Genomic DNA, 18,759 nt, shown 5'->3' with positions numbered 1-18,759 from the left:
TGAGTAGGAGGGGTGGGGGGGGGGGGGGGACTGTACCGCAAAAGTGTGAGAGAGATCATAGCAGCCATGGAAGTGAGAAAAACCAGAATGCTGCAATTTATTGGTGTAATGGAGGAAAAGAGAGAAAATCTAAGGGTCTCTAAGCAATTACTGAACTCCACAAGGACCGGACAGTTTTTCTTATTCAAACACAAGGTCCCTTTATTTTCATATATCATCAAATTCAGTAAGATTCAAGAAGTTATACAAAAGAGAAAATGGCAAATTTTGTTCTGCAACTTCCAAATAATCTGCGTTTAAGGAGCTTCACTGTTTCCTCCTCCTCCTCTAATGGTATTCATGTGCCTTTCTTTTTCCATCTTCTATGTCTAAAATTTGGTAATTGAGAATTTCTGCCAAAAATACTTATTTTATGAAAAGATTTATAGAGTTCGGAAAATAAAAAAGAAATTATGGGTTTCTTCTCAAATCAAGTAATTTTGGTGTATATAACTTTTCTGTGACACCATAATCTAGATAAATCCAAATTTGAGCTAAAGGTGTGTGCTTTTGGTTGTTTGTGAAAACCTTTCAACCAAGTTTGTTTGGATTGAATGAATTGCTTCCTAATTGAGTTATTTTGAAATCATACATTTCTTGCTATATTATATGTTCTCTTCTTTTTTTTTACTTGAATTTGTTGTACTTGAGCTGAGTGTCTTTCGGAAACAGCCTCTCTACCTCTGTGGGTAGTGGTAAGGTCTGCGTACACTTGTGGGATTCCACCAGGTATGTTGTTGTCGTTCTTGTTATTTACTATTAGTATATGCTTTTTGTTTTCTGAAATTTTTCATGGTGTTACAAAGGTTTCTTGCTATAGACCTTTTACATCAGTGATTATAGCAAGATCAGTAATTAGTTCAGCAGAATACAAAGAGTTTTAGTGTATCCATAGTTATTGAATTGGTAATTGGTTGTATTCCTTGAGTTGATATTCGCTTATTTCTTGCTATAGACCTTTTATGTCAGTGATTATAGCAAGATCATTAATTAATTCAGCAGAATACAAAGAGTTTTAGTGTATCCATAGTTATTGAATTGGTAATTGGTTGTATTCCTTGAGTTGATATTCGCTTAGCAGAAGCATTTATTGGTTTGGCTCATAATTGGTTATTGTTGCCAGGGTAAGCAAAAGATTAGAAAATAATGGAATAGAATTTTTGATCCCTAATATGCATTGTACAACATACAGAGGAAAATAGTTCTCTAATCGAGGGCGAAAACCGTAAAGGATGGAGATCAATCCTATTTTCTATCAGCCAACCCCATCTATAAATCAGAAACAAAAACAAGAAGCATAATTACTTGGTGGACAGAGTTACCTGGTATCTGTTGGTAGGAGATTGCAGGTATCCCGTGGAATTAATCGAGGTGCCCGCAAGTTGGCCCAAACAGCATGGTTATCGGGAAAAAAAAGAAGACTAAAAGCACAATTACTGGAATATGTACTTCATAAATCCTTATTTCTTTCCTTCTCAATACATACTTACTTTTCGGTGCGCCTAATTAGCATCTCAAGTTGAATTTTCATAGCTGTCTTTCCATTGCGAAGTCTTTACTCCTAAACCTGTCAGTTCTCATATTTGTATTGGTCATGTAAACTTGTTGGGAGTTAACAAACAATTTCAAGTACATAATGCTTTTAACTTTCTTGTTAAAGGTTAATGCGTATAAATTATTCATAATATGGTTTCAGGGGCTACTCCTGGTGTGCCTCAATCTGCCGGGCCAGTGATTCTTGAACTTCCCCTTGATAAAATCCGAAGGCCACTCATGCGTACCAGATCTAATGACCAGCAAAAAGTGAAGGAACTGATGGATAGTATCAAGGAAATCGGGCTTCAAGTACCTGTAACTACTAAATCATCCTGTCATTTACTTTTCACATGATTAGATGCTATTTTGCCTTCATATATAAGTTGCAGATTCATGTTCTTCTTACATGTTTATTTTACTACTTCCTCCATTCTATTTTATGTGTCTTAGTTTGAGTAGGCACAGAGCTTAAGAAAATAAGAGAGACTTATGAATCATGCGGTGCTAAACTAAAGATGTGCATAATGTACGAAAATGCTCTTTGAAGCTTGTGGTCTTAAACATGTCATGTGGAATATTGAAATTATAAAGTTACTATATATAGAAAATTATGTTCTTTCTGAAACAAACTAAAAAATGAAGTTAGAGGTATTAATTGAAACAAAGGGAGTATTAATATGTTGAATCAAATAGGAACCTTGTGGCATAATTAACATCAAGCAGGAATAGCCTGTAGGTGGTTGGTAAAAAAGATTGAACTTAATAACAAAGAAATAATTAAAGCCTTTTATTTCGTTGATAAAGTCTGCTGGATAACAAAAACTTGAAATAAGGGAACTCAATAAACTAGGATATATCTGAAAGCAGGTTGAATAAGGGAACTCAATAAACTAGGATATATCTGAAAGCAGGTTGAATAAGGGAACTCAATAAACTAGGATATATCTGAAAGCAGGTTGAATAAGGGAACTCAATAAACTAGGATATATCTGAAAGCAGGTTGAATAAGGGAACTCAATAAACTAGGATATATCTGAAAGCAGGTTGAATAAGGGAACTCAATAAACTAGGATATATCTGAAAGCAGGTTTGATTAGATAGAAAGAAGGCCACGATATTCTACCCTGGAACAGGAATAGCCTGTAGTTGGTTGGTCACAGGGTTATTCTTTTAGATGGCAAAGGGGGGGGATTATTTTGTACGGCAGGATAACAAAGTTAAAATGGATTTTTTTGGGGGGCTAAAGAAAATATTGCATTGTAGCCCCAGACCCCCAAGGTTCTCAGATGACCACAAATTTACTGGATTAAGCTTCTTGATCATACATAAGCATGTAGATAATAAAGCTGGATGATTGAGTAATCGAGGTGCAAACAAGCAAGGTGGTATTAAGCATTCGTTAGAAATCTGTTATGGTCGTTCTACAACTGATTTTCACATCTTTAGAAGTTGGTTTCTCCAAAAAAAAAAAAAAATCCAGAAGGTCTCATTGTGAGTATCAAATTACATGGTAAAAAGAGAAATAACTCCTTGAGACTCAAAAAATTTCCTAAACATTACATCTTACATTGCCTTCCTGACTGCTGGTCTCCAAGATGGTAAGGAAATCATCTTCAATGCATTTGCCCTCTGGTTCTCTTTTGCTTTTCTTACCAGTTTAAAAGTTTGTTCTCCTTTCCCGTTTTAGCAACAGCATACAGTGTACTGATTGCTAAACTTTGTTACAGCTCTGAGATGGGAGAGTCCTGGCTCATGAATATAGTTGTAGTAGTATTCTTTCTATTGTATTGTTATTCTGATGTCGAAACTAATAAAGTTTCTTAGTCAGTTGCTAATTCTCTCTTCCCTCTTAGACAGAGTTGCAAAAGCTGAGTACACAATCGAACACTTGCTCACCTATCACTTGGAAAAAATTGTTGCCTGATAATGCAGTTCAACTGTAAAACTTTACAAACTCAACTGTTTGCAGTTTTTCGGGTGAACTACTTCACAAAATGACAACCAGATAACATTTATGCCCCCTCCTGAACCAAGTTCCCATCACTCCTTTGCTAAAAGAGAGATGACAGCCTTGACATCTCTAAAGTGCTGCACTTTATTTGGTTAATTATGGGGAAACGTTGCTCTTGACACTTCAATTATGGTTTAAGTAATTGCTGGTAGAAGTTTTGCCTTAGTTCTTGTCAATTTTGTCTGGTGTTAATATTAGACTCACAGACAGTTCTTTCTCTCATGCAGATTGATGTGCTTGAGGTAGATGGGGTTTATTACGGTACGTCTTCTTTTCGATTTCTTGCGTAAGCTAATAGTCCATTCATTGCTATTTATTTCAACTGGTACTTCATTTTTAATAGCTAAAGAGAATTTAAATAATCTCTCTTGTTATATCCAGGGTTTTCTGGCTGTCATCGCTATGAAGCTCATCAGCAACTTGGCCTTCCAACTATTCGTTGCAAAATTCGTCGAGGAACAAAAGAAACTCTGAGGTTCCTCCCTTTTTCCTCCAGTCATGCAACTTTTTTTCTGTATCTCCTATTATAGCTGTATCATTCTATTGAGTTTACCCTCGCAGGCACCATCTTCGATAAGATCCTGCTAAATCACTCTAAATGGGAGATGCATGATAATGGATCGTCCTCCAATATTGATGATATGTATTTAATGTAAATGTATACAAGATTTGCCAATGTTTGAGGTGTTCAGTACCTAAACTTTGGAGTTTGTACATTAACTTGGTTGATAATGCAAAAGAAGATAATGATTACTAGCTTATAAATTGCTATACAAATCCCAGTATCCCACAACAATATTGCATAATTGCTTCTTCTCTTCTTTTTTCAGTTTCTCGTTCTTTCCCTCTTCTGGAAAAAAAGATGCCCTTTTCTTTCATGGTGTGCAAAACTTCAATTATTATAGGTTCAACTGACATATTGCACTTCTTCAAAAGGATTAAGAATCACCACACCATATTGGTTTGGTTGGAGTTGAGTGTATTTATCAATGTAGAGGCAGAGACTAGATATAGGAATCCTTTTATTCTTGTTATCTTCTGTTTCTTCATTTCCAGTTATAAAGCTTAATGGTCGAGCAACGTAAGATTTCATTGAGTATATTGTTGTCGTAATAGTCAAGGAAGGTATTGTGTACCAAGGCAAAGACTCGTGCAATGGGTGAAACATAGAACTCGAGGATGCTACATTGGAGGACTGGGATTACATTTGGTAGTGATGTCTCTCTAAGTTCATTACACAACAAATGACAATTGAGATATTTCAGAATTAGCTTCTCACAGCTAATGATTTATCTCCTGTTAGAGCCAAACGTCGAGGAATAAATAGAGGAATTTTATGTATAGATACACCAAAATTTGTATGAACATCGCAGACAGTCCACTACTGACTAATAATAGAACAGAAGAAAGAAATTTACACTTTTCAAAAGTTCACTATTTTGTCACTTGTAAGATATAGGACCAGACCTAGACACTGCAAACCTTGGCAATGGACTGGGACCTGTGCTTGCTGATGTTGAGCTGTCCACATGTTTTAATCTTCGAGTTGCACTGTATTCCAATGGTCCAGAACGCCTAACATTTCGAGGCCTATTTTCAATGCTTCCACTTTCTGTTTCATATAGTTGATCCTGGGCATGGCTTGAGGATGGCTTGAAATAACCTAAATCATTAGAATTTGACTGAGGAGTGGAATCACTGCGATGCTGCCTCATTGCAGGGGATGAATGTGCCAGAGATACAGCCGGTGAATGACGGGGTGAATCACTAAGTAGTGCCAGTGGCGCAGGAGATGAACTTCCATAGTATTGGCTGTAGATTGAGCGGATAATGGAGTAAGGAACATACGCATCCAGCGTGCTTCTTGGTAGGTAAGGGGAGATCTCACAAAACTGGTCCAGGAAAATGAGCTTTGACACGAGATGAGATCTGCGCAGAAGATGTATACATGTTTTTCAGATTATTGAACATTATAAAACAGAGAAGAGATCTACCCATCTTAGTGTCTGAGGTTACATGATCAATTGGCAATTAATAAGGGTCGTCTCTTTTATGCTCGTCAAATTTAGCCAAAACAGAAAATCTAGATTTAACCAATGGTCAATAAATTACCAACGGAGGTGTGGGACATCAAAATATGATTTTATCAGCAGTGTTTCTAATACTAGAGTGAACAAAAAAGATGTAACCGGAGGAGTGCCGTTATAGTTTAGTTGCAACAGCAGGAAAACTACGAGGCAAGTAAACTCGTTATGTCCACCACACAACATAATTCACTCCCTATATTTCAATTTAAATGACACTAACCATTTTGGACGTTCCAAATGTTTGGCACCATTCCATTTTTATCCAACTTCATATTTACTCAAAAATTGAACTTTGATGTGGTGTATTCTTTATCAAACTAAGTTTTCAACCATTGTTTACTATTTTCCTCCACTACCACTAATGTAATAAGCTAGTCAAAATGAAAATCTTAAACATGTGCCCAATACAGCACAGCTGCACAATCATATAAACTGAATCAGACAAAGTATCTCCAATTTTAAGAATTTTTTGAGCAACATTATGTAGATACTTAAGAAACACAAATATACCTGGTATTCTCACTCCAAGAGTCTAGAATAATTCCAGAGGAGAACTTCACAAAGAGCTGCATTGTGGATTTTATGTTTGTCTCAACTGTTATTTGGTTGTGTGTTTCAGGATCCAACGTCTCACTGACATGGCCATTTGAAAAGGATTGTTTTATGTGATGCTCCCTTTCAAGTCTAACAAATTCACTTCCTGCAATTACCGCAGAAATGCACCTACCAAAAGAAAACCAACCACATTACAGAAAGATAATAATGATCAATTAGAAAGACAACGCACTAGTGAAATATTTTTAAGCATACTTCATCAGAAAAAGAAGGAAGAATGGTTTTTAAGCATGGTCTTGCATTGCCCAGTACTTGTTATATGATGATCTACCTTGCCATCCATGAATGGATTTTCAAGAAACAACTGTAACTTTGATATAGGCATAAAAATAGGGTTTACCACAGACTACACTTGAGACAGTTATGCTTCGTTTTTCTTCCTCGACTCCAAGAGAACCCAAATCAATTTACTTTTTGAAACAGAAAAAGGTTTAGTTCCATATAACTATTCTCCACCTACTTACAGTAATAATGTAGACCCAAGCAACAAAAATGCCAAAGGTACATGATCATAACTCATAAGACTGAAACCAGGGGGTTAAGGATGCACAGCAAAATTGAGAAAAGAAAGAAACCAGCATTACTATAGAAAATCTGTTGAAAGATAGAGGAGCAAAGACCTTCTCATAACTCAACACAAATAAGATTTTAAGCAAGAAACGAACCTTGCCAAGCAATAGATGTTGTTGCTGAAGCCCCCAGTATCAACATTAAAGCCACTACTATTCCATATATTTGATGTCATTAGAGTGGCAAATAAATAAGGCAACAAGCTCCAGGAAGCATCATTTGCACCTCCAACCTCTTCTAGTATGGATCTGACCCACTCAGCATCATGGTCACTAGCTATATTAAAATTGTTTGCTACTCTTTTCAACCTTCTAATCTCCTTTTTCTCAGGTATTTCATCAGGTAAATGCTTAGCAGCCGCTGTCAGTAATGAATGGATCAAAGGAGCACCTTCTTCAAGCACAGCTGTACCAGCTTCTGCAAGAAGGCGGTCAAAAGCAACAGCCTGTCCAGCCTGAATACAGAACCCAACCATAGTGTCCAAATCAACAATTTGCTTGATATTTGTGTCTCTATCTATTCGGTCACCAGAATGCATGCTTCCAGCAACAGCCTCCAGATTATCTCGGTTTGCCCGTAATGATGTGTCAATACAGTTCAAGAGTGCAGCTGTGTGCTCTTTCATCATTCTGTCTAACCTGTCAACTCCATAACCCCCAAAAACACGGACAAATGCTTTCAGTTCCCTGAGATCAGTCACTGACTCAGCAAAATATCCACCAACTGGCCTCGTGCTCTTGAAGCATCTGTGCCGGGGCGCAAAGAGGATACCTGCACCTGATACATCCTTGACCACATTTTCAATGTACCAGTGACATACCGTTTCAGTGGCTGATCCTGTATGCTGCTCTGTAGCTTTCTCAAACAAGTGTAAAGATGAAACTGGACCACAGAAGGTCTCTGCTAGTAATATCTCTCGGATACCTTGAGTCAGGTCCATGCTAATGTGTTGTTCTGCTAGATGGACAATAGCTGTATGTCTGCGTATCAGTGATTCCAAGACAGTAGGACGCTGAAGATCATTATCAGTTTTCATAACAGCAAGCAGTCTCCTTCTGAAGTTCCCAAGGATACATTCTCTCATGTACTGCATTATAGATGTTTTAGAGAGGATTAATAAAGATAACCTGAATCAAGTATACTTAGTCTCAGTTATCAATCACGGTGATTTCCTCATGGATATATAAACTTACCTGACCTTTTTCAAGAAACATATAGAACATAAAAACTTAAAATTGTAGCATTGCATTTTATTTACGTTTGTCGACTCATAGGGTCAAGTAATAAGGCTGAACCAGAAGAGAAGGCCAATAAATCCTTCTAAATCAAGCAACATTATATTAAGAAGACAAAATGAGCCTCAACACAATAAATAATTTGATTTGACTCACATTAGTAAACAGGAAAAGACTAGTCAACAAGAGAAGACCTCCAAATATGTAATACAGAGTGCAATTAACAGGATCACTACTTGCACCATTTCCCACAAAATCAGGGCAATCAGCATTGACAAAATAAAACGTGTTGATTCATGTGGCCCTATTCCTTTTGCAGTTTGTTCCAGAAAGATGTCACCTTCCTATATTTGAAAATAATTTGACTTTAAACTTCCCTTCTATCATTAACGACGCGCTTTTATAACCGACAGAAAGTGTAGTGGCATGTTTAAAAACTACAAGTTCCAAAAGTCTTGCTTTTTTTCTTAGACAGCACGACCAATGAAATGAAGGGAGTAAAGAGAGAACAATGATCCAGATGTCTCAGACTCAATCATTTCAAGGCGGAATGATGAGGGGCTTCTTACCTCCCTCAGAACAAAAACGTGGTTTAGAACACATATAGGCTCCATGTCATTTAAAACTGAGCAAAGGTTGGTCAACCTCTGCATCGCAGCTTCTAACCTGTCATTACAAAGTACAAGGAAGTCAAGCGAGCAAAATTGTAAGATAGATCATTGGGTAATCTAATGTAAGATTAATATGGCTCACATTTTTATGGAATTATCATTTTCAGGGTAGCTCTCATAGCCTGGTAAATGATAGCCCGACATGGCTCTTGGGGATTTCACAGAAGGAGCAGAAATTCTGGAAGTCAAATTCATGAGATGTGCCGCCTGCTCTGGAAAAAGCTGATATTTCACTTGCATTAGTCTGGAAAAGATAAAATCAGCAGTGTTTCCATGTGTTGAGAATATGATAAAGGATACTAACCTGCAACTCTAACGAGCCAAATCCCCCTTCCGAGTCAAGAATATTTATCAACCCTTCCAGACCTCCCATGATAGATTCAATTAGGGATTCAACATAAAGAACCGCATCACGACCAATTTTAGTTACCTGCAATCAGCAAAGTAGCTATCAAATTGGTGTCTCTTCAATTCAACATTTCGGAGAGACATTTAACAAGTAAAGAATCGTATATTACTATATCATGCAAAATGACGGCACAGAATTATCTTTTGGTGTTCCCTATGCACCACTTATAAACAGAAAAAAGTTATGGCAGAAGAAAAGGCAACTGAAGCTGCAAAAGATCATTCCCTCATATAAGCAAGATACAACAAATTATGCTATGGTAGCACATTCCAAGAAAAGAAAGAGACCCATCACGAATGGTAGTTGGGAGAGAACAGCCACAACTGTTAATGATATTACAGAAGAGGGTCACTAAGAGAAGCTATCAGCTGAAAGTCTCTTTAGACCATTGGCCAGTTTAGAACCCTGAACGTCACAATCCCTTACCATCCATACATGTAAATGAACACATTGATGATGCTCGAAATAAGAAGTGGGAGTATCCAGAGAAGTCATGGGCAGTGAATAACTCAGACATTCATAAGCATTAGTGATCTCCTCAAGGATTGACATGTTCACTCAAAATCTTCTTTTGATTGATCACTCTAAACACTTAATTGAACTTCTCCTAGCTTTTCCTCTTCTCCTCTCCTGATCTTCATCAAATTAACTTCTTAACACATGCTAAGAGCGTCCAATGCCCATCTATCACTAAGTGCCAATGGCAGGTTCGAGAATTAAGGCGTTGAAGAGGGACAGAGATGTAGTTGTTTTTGTATTGGGTTGAAGAGGTTGAGCTGGAGTGTTAGGTTACAGTAGGTTAACGGTTAACCTGAATCTAAACCCCTCCACTCACCTCCAACAGTTTGATATCATTGGAATCATGTACTAAGAAGATGAACACAATTCAAAACAGCAAAACCAGAAAGTCGAAAGATAACTATGGTGAATTAGGTCATGGTTAACCCACAAAAAGATTAGAAGCATCAAAATGCATGTGAAAGTAATTCTTCTGATGAAACCAATCATTCCCCAGTGAATTGAGAAAACATTTACAAGCACCTTAAAAATTCAAATTACCATAATACCTCTTCGGGGACTATTGAAGAAGCGCATTCAGGAAAACTACTGGCGACACCAAGCCATGCACAGCAATGTTGTGGACGACCTTCTGGACCAAACATAGTATTACGGAAAACCTGTAATACAGTTGAAAATCAAAATAAAACACAAATTTCCCAATGGCAAGAACTTACGCGGGAAGTAACTCTCTTTTGATCGATAAACTCAGAAATATTCTATGTTTAAGGCAAATACTCAGAAGCGCTTGAAGAAAAGAGGGAGAAGGAGCAAATTCAAAGAATGCAGAAGGATGAACAAGAAATATTCACCAAGACTCCAACATTTATGGAATAAAAAAGTCAGTGAACTGTGTAAACTCTTCAATCTCTTTTGCAGAACTTACTGTTGTAAGGTGTTGGTGATAGAAGTAAAGCTTCTTTAGACTCCCATGTTTAGATAACAGGTATTCAAGCTCATCAACACACCTGCCCTGACACAGAAAAAAGTCATTTCACATAGGTATTGCACAATAATGCACATAAGTCCATCCAAAAAAATGTGCTGTCTCTATCCAGATTCCAGACAATTTTACAAGGAAAAAAGAACTTTTCAAGTTTTGTAACAAGTCAAGATGAAAATGCAGAAAAAGAGTCGTGATTCTGAAGGTAATAGAAAATGAGTTCCTTATTGCCAAGTTTTCGTAACAAGTTGAGATGAAAAATGCAAAAAAGAAAGTAAAAGAAAATTAGTTCCTTATTGCCGAGTACTTTTGGGATTTAGATATGATATACTACTACAGTATCCCGCATTCACCATCAAACTAAAAGGACAAGATGACAAATGAAATTAGCTTTCCAGCAATTCAAGAACTTAAGAAATGAGCAGCCTAATAATATGTATGTTATATTGTCATTCTCCTAGACACTAGTAATCAAGATCAAAACCAAAATTCCCATCTGCATCACGTCTACATTTGGAAAATATAACTTTAAGATCACAACATCAGCAAAAATGACTTCATGGTTGAGAAATATCATGCAATTATCTTAAATTTGAGTCACAATTTCCAAGGTAAAGAGCAAGAACCTGGACCAGTTGTATGCAGAATTTCCTTCCGATAATAGCCCTTCCTTTCCAGTAGACACTGTAGCCTTTTCCAAATGTCGGATGTTTATAGAAGAACGAGCAGAAGTAACAACCATTAATATAGACAACCAATCTTTGCGCAACTCCTGATAGACAAAAAATGTGTTTTTCTGTCAGAAGAAGAGACAAAAACAGAGTAAATGCAATGATGGCCGCATAAAAATGAAAAATAAAACATGCATTAGGTTGTATGTGCTTTATTTATTGGAATGTTCACACTGAACACATTAGTTTAACTCACTAAGAAGTAAGAACTGAGTAAAAGTAAAAGAAAGGAAATTTCTTTTTCAAACAAAGGAATAATGCAGAATATGTCCCATCTGAAGTCAAATCCATTGAAGTTGTGATCCGTAGTTCTTCAAAATTGAAGTATTGAACTATAAACTAGCTGTCATTGAATGATCAAACAGAAGACTGCATGAAAAAATTCAAATCTGATGAGCTGCTTACTGATAAATCACATGTGATGGCAGAAATATTTTCACCCAGTGGCTTGGGTATATTCTCAAGATGTTGAACTATCTTCTGGAAAAGTCCTTTCAGAGTAGCATCCAAGTCAAGAGCAACCATGCCAGGGGTACCCAACAAAAATCGGATTCTACCAGCACAGGATGATAGATATGATAAGGCATATCCTCTAATAGCTGAAGAAGTATAAGAGGTTTTGCAGCTTATCAACCAGAAAGAGATTAATAGACAATGTTATACCAAAATCAATGAATAAAAGATAAGAGAAAGCATTGTCAGACTCTTTAATGCAGAAAGTACTACTGAAAACTTTATTACTAGAAAAGACAACAACAATTAATAAACTATAGAGGATTCCATTAGATTTAATTTCTAAGTGGTAATATTACAGAAAGAAAAGATAGCTTAGTGCAGCGGAGGCAATTATTAAACCCACGTATTAGAATGAGCTCGCATTCAGAATGGCTTAACTATACACGCTAATTCCATTAACGGATTCTGGCCTAGATAAAACTGAGGAAACATATCTGATGCACATCAATTCACTCAGTTCCATAGTTCAGAGTTCTATAGAAAACCTTCACAATTTAATCAACTTCCATCAGCTGACAAGTTACATGAAGTTCATCGTCTCATTTCTTACTTTTCAAAAACTATAGCAGGGAGAATTCTGCTATTTTATATTCAGTTAACAGAAGCCAATCCAAAAAACATCATTTATCTATGATCATATAACTTCAAAAGCAGAAAAAAAAAAAAAACTAACCAGCAATATACTTGCGCACTAGGCAACAAAGACGATCCATTCCATCCAACAAGAAGCCAATTGTTGGATCACTTGGATCCTGCATGGACATTAAAGAAAGATCAAAAACACCAAGAGCAAACTGTCAAAGAAGACGCTGCATAACAGCATATCAGTTTCATGCACAAAAAGTCGATATGATGAAGATCTCTTACTATTTCTACCGGAACCGTTCTAGCAGCTCTTGACTTCGATGAAGCTATTCCTACATGTTGGAAATACCATAGAACCTCACTTTGAGCGAAGGCTAAGGCAGAATATACCATCTGTAGAAGCATTCAGAAATTATTTTAGAGAGCATCATATTTGGCTACATAAGCACTTCTATAATTGTGCAACTAATACAATTGTTATTCAAGCACAACACCTAAGGATAGACAAACGTGATTTGGCCATATACAAGATTCTCATTTACAGACATACATGCAATACAAGCCAAAGATACAAGTATAAATACCAGATATGCATGCAATATAAGACAAAGATACAAGCATAAATACCCATATGCATGACGTAATCAATCAAAGAATAAACAAAATGAGTCAGGTAGGAAATAAGATTCCATATTAGTAAATTGTGTAGCAGATGGAGCAAGGTTGGTGGCAGATGATCTCAAATGTGGCCTTGAAAAAAGAAAAGTAAGGCTGGTAAAGAACAGGTTTGAGGTGGTGGTGGGTGGACAGGCAAAGGGAAGGCCCATGCCAGCAAACTGAATTTGAATTTGAAAACACAAACAGAAGTGTAATTTATGGTGCAACATACCTGAATATTAGGTGCCAACAAGCTGGGCTGGTCAGAGAAAAAAAGTACCATTCTTCCAATCTCCTGTTTTAAGAATATCCTTCTTTCACGATGTATGGCATCACAGGAAAATAATGCTTGGTCATGCACTTCACTACAATCATTAAAACGTACTGAGTGAATTCAATGGCTCTCCCTCGAAAAACATGGAGGAAACATCGTAACAATCTGCTATTTTTTCTCAAGGTAGTAATTAACCTAAGCTTTAGATTAATCCACAAATTAAGTAGGTAAGCGAAGCCAAAAGAGTTAGATGACTAAATAGTTATCAATAAAACCAAGGTGCATTGATCTATGACAAGCATAAAGAAAAGTAAAACAGGACACCAGACAGTGCAAAGATAAACAGTCATCCAGGAAACCAAGTAAATAAAAAAGATGATGGTGACTGTCATTTGGTGTCTTCACTCTTCACTAAACATGATTCTTTAGTGTGCATTCTAACTTATTTCTTGGTGTGATTTTAGGCCCCAACACCTACAATTACTAAAGTAAATATATACCAGAGGACTGCAAGAAGTTGATTGAATATACTATTTATATCAGAGTGGTTTCTGCAGGAAGAGAAACTAAAAGGTCTTGCCAGAAAATCTGAACTTTGATTGTCTTCTGTAAGTGTATAACTGAGTTTAGTTTCCATTTCAAAGTTCCCTTGAACTTAATTTAGAAAAAATGCAGTATTGGAGATACAAAATGTCTACTTTATAATCCCCATAATCATGCTAGTAGAAATTAGAATGCCTGAAAAGCTTGGACTCCGCCAGTAAAAGTACATGTTGAAAGTATCAAAGCACATCACTTAAAACTGTCCCTTCCTATAGGAAATTTTTATCTATATATCACAATTGACAAGCCAAATAAAAGATTGACTACCTGAGAAACTTTCAAACTCCAAATGCATTTTCCGTTTTCAGTACCGTGGGGAGATTTACATCACTGCTGATATACAGAAGCAGCCTTAGTCACTAACTGCTTTTTCTAATTTTGACAAGCCTTTTCTTCAATTTCACATTATGTCACAGATCTGACCTCTCTCAATCATGACTCTTTTTACTGCATAGAAAGTTAAAGCATCTCTTTTCCTATAAGATCACTTATATGTAAGCCTCACCCCCACCCCACTGCTAAACTCCATTACCAACTACCAAGAGCCCCAACAATGGATATTTGTTTAATCTGAAACATTGGATTTTTCTACTTTGATCCCTTGGAAACTCAAACCAGCAACCTCATGGTCGGAGGCAGAGGACATTCCCGCTAGGCTATCCTTCCTTATCTTTCCTATAACATCAATTGATTTTTCACATACCTATTACACTGTTTTGCTTAATCCAGACAATCAAAGTTATGTCGCTTGCTCACAAAGTTCAGGCATATTCACTATTTAAGCAAGATTATACAATTGTACTTGATAATAAAAAGCATAACAGAAACCTATTGTTTTAGTGTCCAATCATAAGTCAGTACCTTATCATTTTCTCAACCTGTTTGGCTACACTATACTCTAGATCCGCTTCTTTTTGTTTCGTCCGTCCAGATTTTGCCATCTTCTTTGACTCCAGTATCCGAGGTAAGACGTACAACTGATAATCCTCATGCAGCAATATGTACTGTGCATTAACAATGCAATTATGTTAAACCAGTCCAGATGAAAGCATGTTTACACTACTGACATAGATAACAAGAAACTGTGCAAATACCCCACCTCGTCCCTGAACAGAGGAAGGACTAGATTTTCCTTGAGTACAATCTGCAAGGAATAAAAAAAATAAAGGTTAAGAAAATTACTAGTTAGGTTTAATTATGGATAACATGCAACTGCCTTCAACATGTCAAAGAAAAGACCACACTGATCAGAAGCAGAAAGCTAGTTGCTCATATGCATGAGTAAGGTATGAGATATAAGACATTACACTGCAAATTATACTTACCAACTCCTAAGCATTGCCCAGTACATATGGGACAGCATTTACCCAAAAGCCAAAATGAATATTGCGACAATGCAGCAGAGTAATGCACCATTTAAGTTCTTCATTATTTATTTAAAATACATCACCAGTTAAAAAAACATAGTTAAATCCTTCAAGAGACGCAACATCTTCACCATATCTTAGCTAGAAAATGCAATCTTTCTTTATCATGTTCTTCGATATTACCAGCAGTCTGAGTTTCAACAGGTACACACAAAACATAAAACAATTGTTTTTGGAAGGTACCGAAGCAATATCAATGCTGGTGACCCTGAGAAGCTCATCAGGACAGACAAGATAACCAAATAACACCCATTCCCTATACGATGTAACATTTGCTAGGTCTTGGGCTCTCTGCAAATAAGAAAAAGGATCACAAAATGTGAGTGAAACTATGAAAGCTGCACATCATTTCTACAAAGAAAAAAAATGTTCTGATTGCCATATATGTTCATGAGACAACAAGTTGCAGTGTCAGAATATAAAGCAGTAGAAGATACCCACCATTGGATGAGCTGAATTTGTCAGTATATCAGGATATCGGGGATGGAAAGGACTTAAGAAACCCTCATTTCTGAGCTTTCGTGTATCAGTTGATAAAAATATAATGGGACCAACAGCCTCTAAAACCTGAAAAGAACAAAAAGACCTTCAGAGCAAAATCTCAGATAAAGTTAGTGCCTACTATTCATGCTGGAGGCAAATGAAGTTCAATATGGAGACTTCAATGAACTCATAGAATGTAACCAAAATTTAATGCAGACATCATTTGTAACAACAAAAATTCATAGAAATAATGAAGTGCAGCACCATTTCCCCTTAGTTTAGTAGAGCATTAAAATTATTTCTTTAGGGAAAAAAGCGATATAGTATGTACAAGGGAGAGGAATAATTTTTAGCAATTAGATGATTGATGTGGATAAGAAGCTTCAAAGCAATGAGCTAAAAGATAATTGTAAGCTTGGATTTTGTCTTCTGTTAATTAGTAAGAGTTCATTGGCTGAGATCTGGTAAAGTGGAAGATTTTGTGCTCCACTTATTCTTTTTCAATTTATTTTTGACTGGATTTCATCCCATGGTAGTTAATTACAAGAAGACGTTATAAAGGATCTCAAACTATTGAAAATTAAAAACCCTGTTTTTTTTTTCTTTCCTAAATACCTACATCTAACTAAGTAGGTAAAAAGTATTGAACACACACACATATATATATCCGTAATTTAGCACAAAATATTTATCAATAAAACAACAAAGGTTTTTTTTCGTTTTGTTCCATAAATAAGCAGTGGTACCGCAAGTTAGACACAAGAACTCCTTTTGACATTGTAAATGAATAATTTAACTTCTCTACAAGAATGGGGTATTCAGGAGCAAAGACCTCTCCAATACGAGGGCTGACAAAATTCAGGTCTTCATGCAGACCCTTCAAGGGTGGATCGTAGGAATCAACAAACTGGATTAACCTGGAAAAGGAAAACAAGAAAGAAATCAGGGGAACTTCTTATATTTCTTTTTTATATAGAATCACTTCCATTCAGAGTAGAGTGGTCAGCTGTCAGCATACACAAAATACAGAATGTCTCATCGTAATTGACTATAAAGAACTAACAAAATTTATCAGGTTATCTATGTCACGTACAACATTTAAGTTACACCACAAATACAATGTTGACATGCATATGTCAATCCATGTAGAGGCTTTTCACTTCCTTTAAAGCATCTCTTGTTGGTTTTCTCCATTTAACGCATAAAACACATAAAGGTATGGCAATCAGATCTTTTTCCCTCTCTATTTTGTGGGGGGGATTAGTTGATGTGAAATAACATTTCAGATTTTTCAGATGTTCCTTTGTGCTTTCCTGCACTTCCAACTACAAAATGGTTCTCTTCGAATTGTAGGCATCACCTTTTTGAGCCCCAAAAAGATTTAAAACATGCACTACATCTCTGTTGTCAACGGACAATGCAAAAACAAATGGTTAACCATTTCCAATTGCTTTTCACACATAGCATATGTTACAACTAAGAGAACTCCTTCCATCAAGTTATAGTTAGGCATGCTTCACGAAGGGCAGTCCACTCAAAATATGCAACTCTAGACGGGACTTCAGTTTTCATAGCATTTGCCATGAGTAAGAATGTGACTTTACTGTCATCTCGGAGAGTGTTCTGTAGCCATATTTCACAGTATACATTCCTAAATGCTTCCACTGTGCCATCCCTATGTCTGACCCATCTCCTTTTTTTTTCTCTTTCTCACGGAACTTGCTAATTAGTAGGATTAGACTCTCTATTTTCCCAATCCACCAGCTTCCTTCTGAAGCTGACATTCCAGTTGTTATTTCGGCACCGAGTGTATATTTTATACAAATTGAAAAGACAGAAAGTTCCTCCCTCAGAGGTGTATGCCCAATCCTTGCATTCTACCAGAATCCAATACTCCGACTACCTGCCAATCCCATGAAATGTCCAGAACTCAACCCATAAATCTCTGATATGTTTCCATGAACCAAATGAGGATATGACGGAGACTTACAGCAACAAGTATCGTGTTCTTAATTGTACTGTCCACAGCCAATGAAAAAACACCTCAAGACTGGGAACCTTTTATTCTTAGATTGCACGACACTGTTCCATCCTTTAATATCCAGTGGGTCTTTCCCAAATGAGCAGCAGATATGTCAACCAGTTGCCGGACAAGTAAAGCTAGGAGCTAGTAAAAGATTGCTGTGGAGACAGCACCCTTCAGTACATTTTGGTTCATACGATATGTATTGTCCGATTTGTCCCAACAAACCTCACAAATTTGTTCCATGGAATTATCACATCAAGTCAAAAACCACGCGCACCATTTGAGCTTATGCTCTGTCACATATAGCACAACTCTCCTCTCTCTTCCAATGTTGGATTTGCTTAATGTGTTATATGCATCCCTTTTTCAGAAGTTAGAACTCTACACGTCATTCTCTTTAACCCGCTCTCTTAATCCCTCCCTTTTTCGTGGTCAGCACATGGAACCCCATTAGGGATTCAGCATCCTCGTTGAGGGTTACCCCCACCATCGTACTGCGGGGGTTCGGCTACGATACCAAGTTTGTTGCAGCTTAAGCCCATAGCACATTTTGTCCACTTTGGCCCAACAAACCTCACGGATTTGTCTCTTGAACTGTAATGACCCTCCTGGTCATTTCTGTGTCTTGCCTTCTGTGTGTCATTTAGAGCGTTCCTGTAGCGACTTCAAGTCATTTATGACTTGCTGGGACTGACAGTTCGGTCACCTGGTCGTTCGTTTGGTTATGGTGCGAGTTTTTGTGTTTTGGTGGTTATGAACCTTTAACGATCATTTTCGATCAAA

General features: G+C 36.8%; 3 protein-coding genes across 5 annotated transcripts in view; 1 reads left to right on the top strand and 2 right to left on the bottom strand.

Moving 5' to 3' along the window:
* Positions 1–244, bottom strand: part of LOC102592096 (14 kDa zinc-binding protein) — a 3,998-nt gene extending 3,754 nt beyond the window's left edge. Inside the window, exon 1 of the mRNA XM_006364982.2 lies at positions 37–244. Within this exon, the coding sequence (XP_006365044.1) occupies positions 37–218 (182 nt within the window). The 5' untranslated portion in view covers positions 219–244. The remainder of the gene's footprint in view (positions 1–36) is intronic.
* LOC102592429 (sulfiredoxin, chloroplastic/mitochondrial) lies at positions 240–4,373 on the top strand. Its single transcript, XM_006364983.2, has 5 exons — positions 240–333; positions 1,736–1,890; positions 3,814–3,847; positions 3,968–4,061; positions 4,148–4,373. The coding sequence occupies exons 1-5, from the start codon at positions 258–260 to the stop codon at positions 4,161–4,163; spliced, it is 375 nt and encodes a 124-aa protein (XP_006365045.1). The 5' UTR covers positions 240–257; the 3' UTR covers positions 4,164–4,373.
* A 472-nt stretch (positions 4,374–4,845) lies between these two features.
* The window catches only part of LOC102591765 (protein NAP1), a 21,938-nt gene continuing 8,024 nt past the window's right edge, over positions 4,846–18,759 (bottom strand). For all 3 annotated transcript variants that reach the window (XM_015304263.1, XM_006364981.2, XM_015304262.1), the window contains 18 exons: positions 16,783–16,867; positions 15,909–16,034; positions 15,651–15,758; positions 15,140–15,184; positions 14,902–15,044; positions 13,396–13,528; positions 12,789–12,899; positions 12,595–12,673; positions 11,811–12,004; positions 11,301–11,446; positions 10,618–10,699; positions 10,241–10,351; positions 9,069–9,194; positions 8,847–8,986; positions 8,663–8,759; positions 6,954–7,945; positions 6,184–6,396; positions 4,846–5,515 (listed from right to left, as the gene is read on the bottom strand). In XM_015304263.1, coding sequence (XP_015159749.1) covers positions 5,029–5,515; positions 6,184–6,396; positions 6,954–7,945; positions 8,663–8,759; positions 8,847–8,986; positions 9,069–9,194; positions 10,241–10,351; positions 10,618–10,699; positions 11,301–11,446; positions 11,811–12,004; positions 12,595–12,673; positions 12,789–12,899; positions 13,396–13,528; positions 14,902–15,044; positions 15,140–15,184; positions 15,651–15,758; positions 15,909–16,034; positions 16,783–16,867 — 3,418 coding nt within the window. In that variant the 3' untranslated portion in view covers positions 4,846–5,028. The remainder of the gene's footprint in view (positions 5,516–6,183; positions 6,397–6,953; positions 7,946–8,662; positions 8,760–8,846; positions 8,987–9,068; positions 9,195–10,240; positions 10,352–10,617; positions 10,700–11,300; positions 11,447–11,810; positions 12,005–12,594; positions 12,674–12,788; positions 12,900–13,395; positions 13,529–14,901; positions 15,045–15,139; positions 15,185–15,650; positions 15,759–15,908; positions 16,035–16,782; positions 16,868–18,759) is intronic.

This window comes from Solanum tuberosum, unplaced genomic scaffold (assembly GCF_000226075.1).
Source record: "Solanum tuberosum cultivar DM 1-3 516 R44 unplaced genomic scaffold, SolTub_3.0 scf00527, whole genome shotgun sequence".
Taxonomy (NCBI): Eukaryota; Viridiplantae; Streptophyta; class Magnoliopsida; order Solanales; family Solanaceae; genus Solanum; species Solanum tuberosum.
The sequence above is the reverse complement of the archived record's forward strand: the minus strand, read 5'-3'. Positions and strand labels throughout refer to the sequence as shown.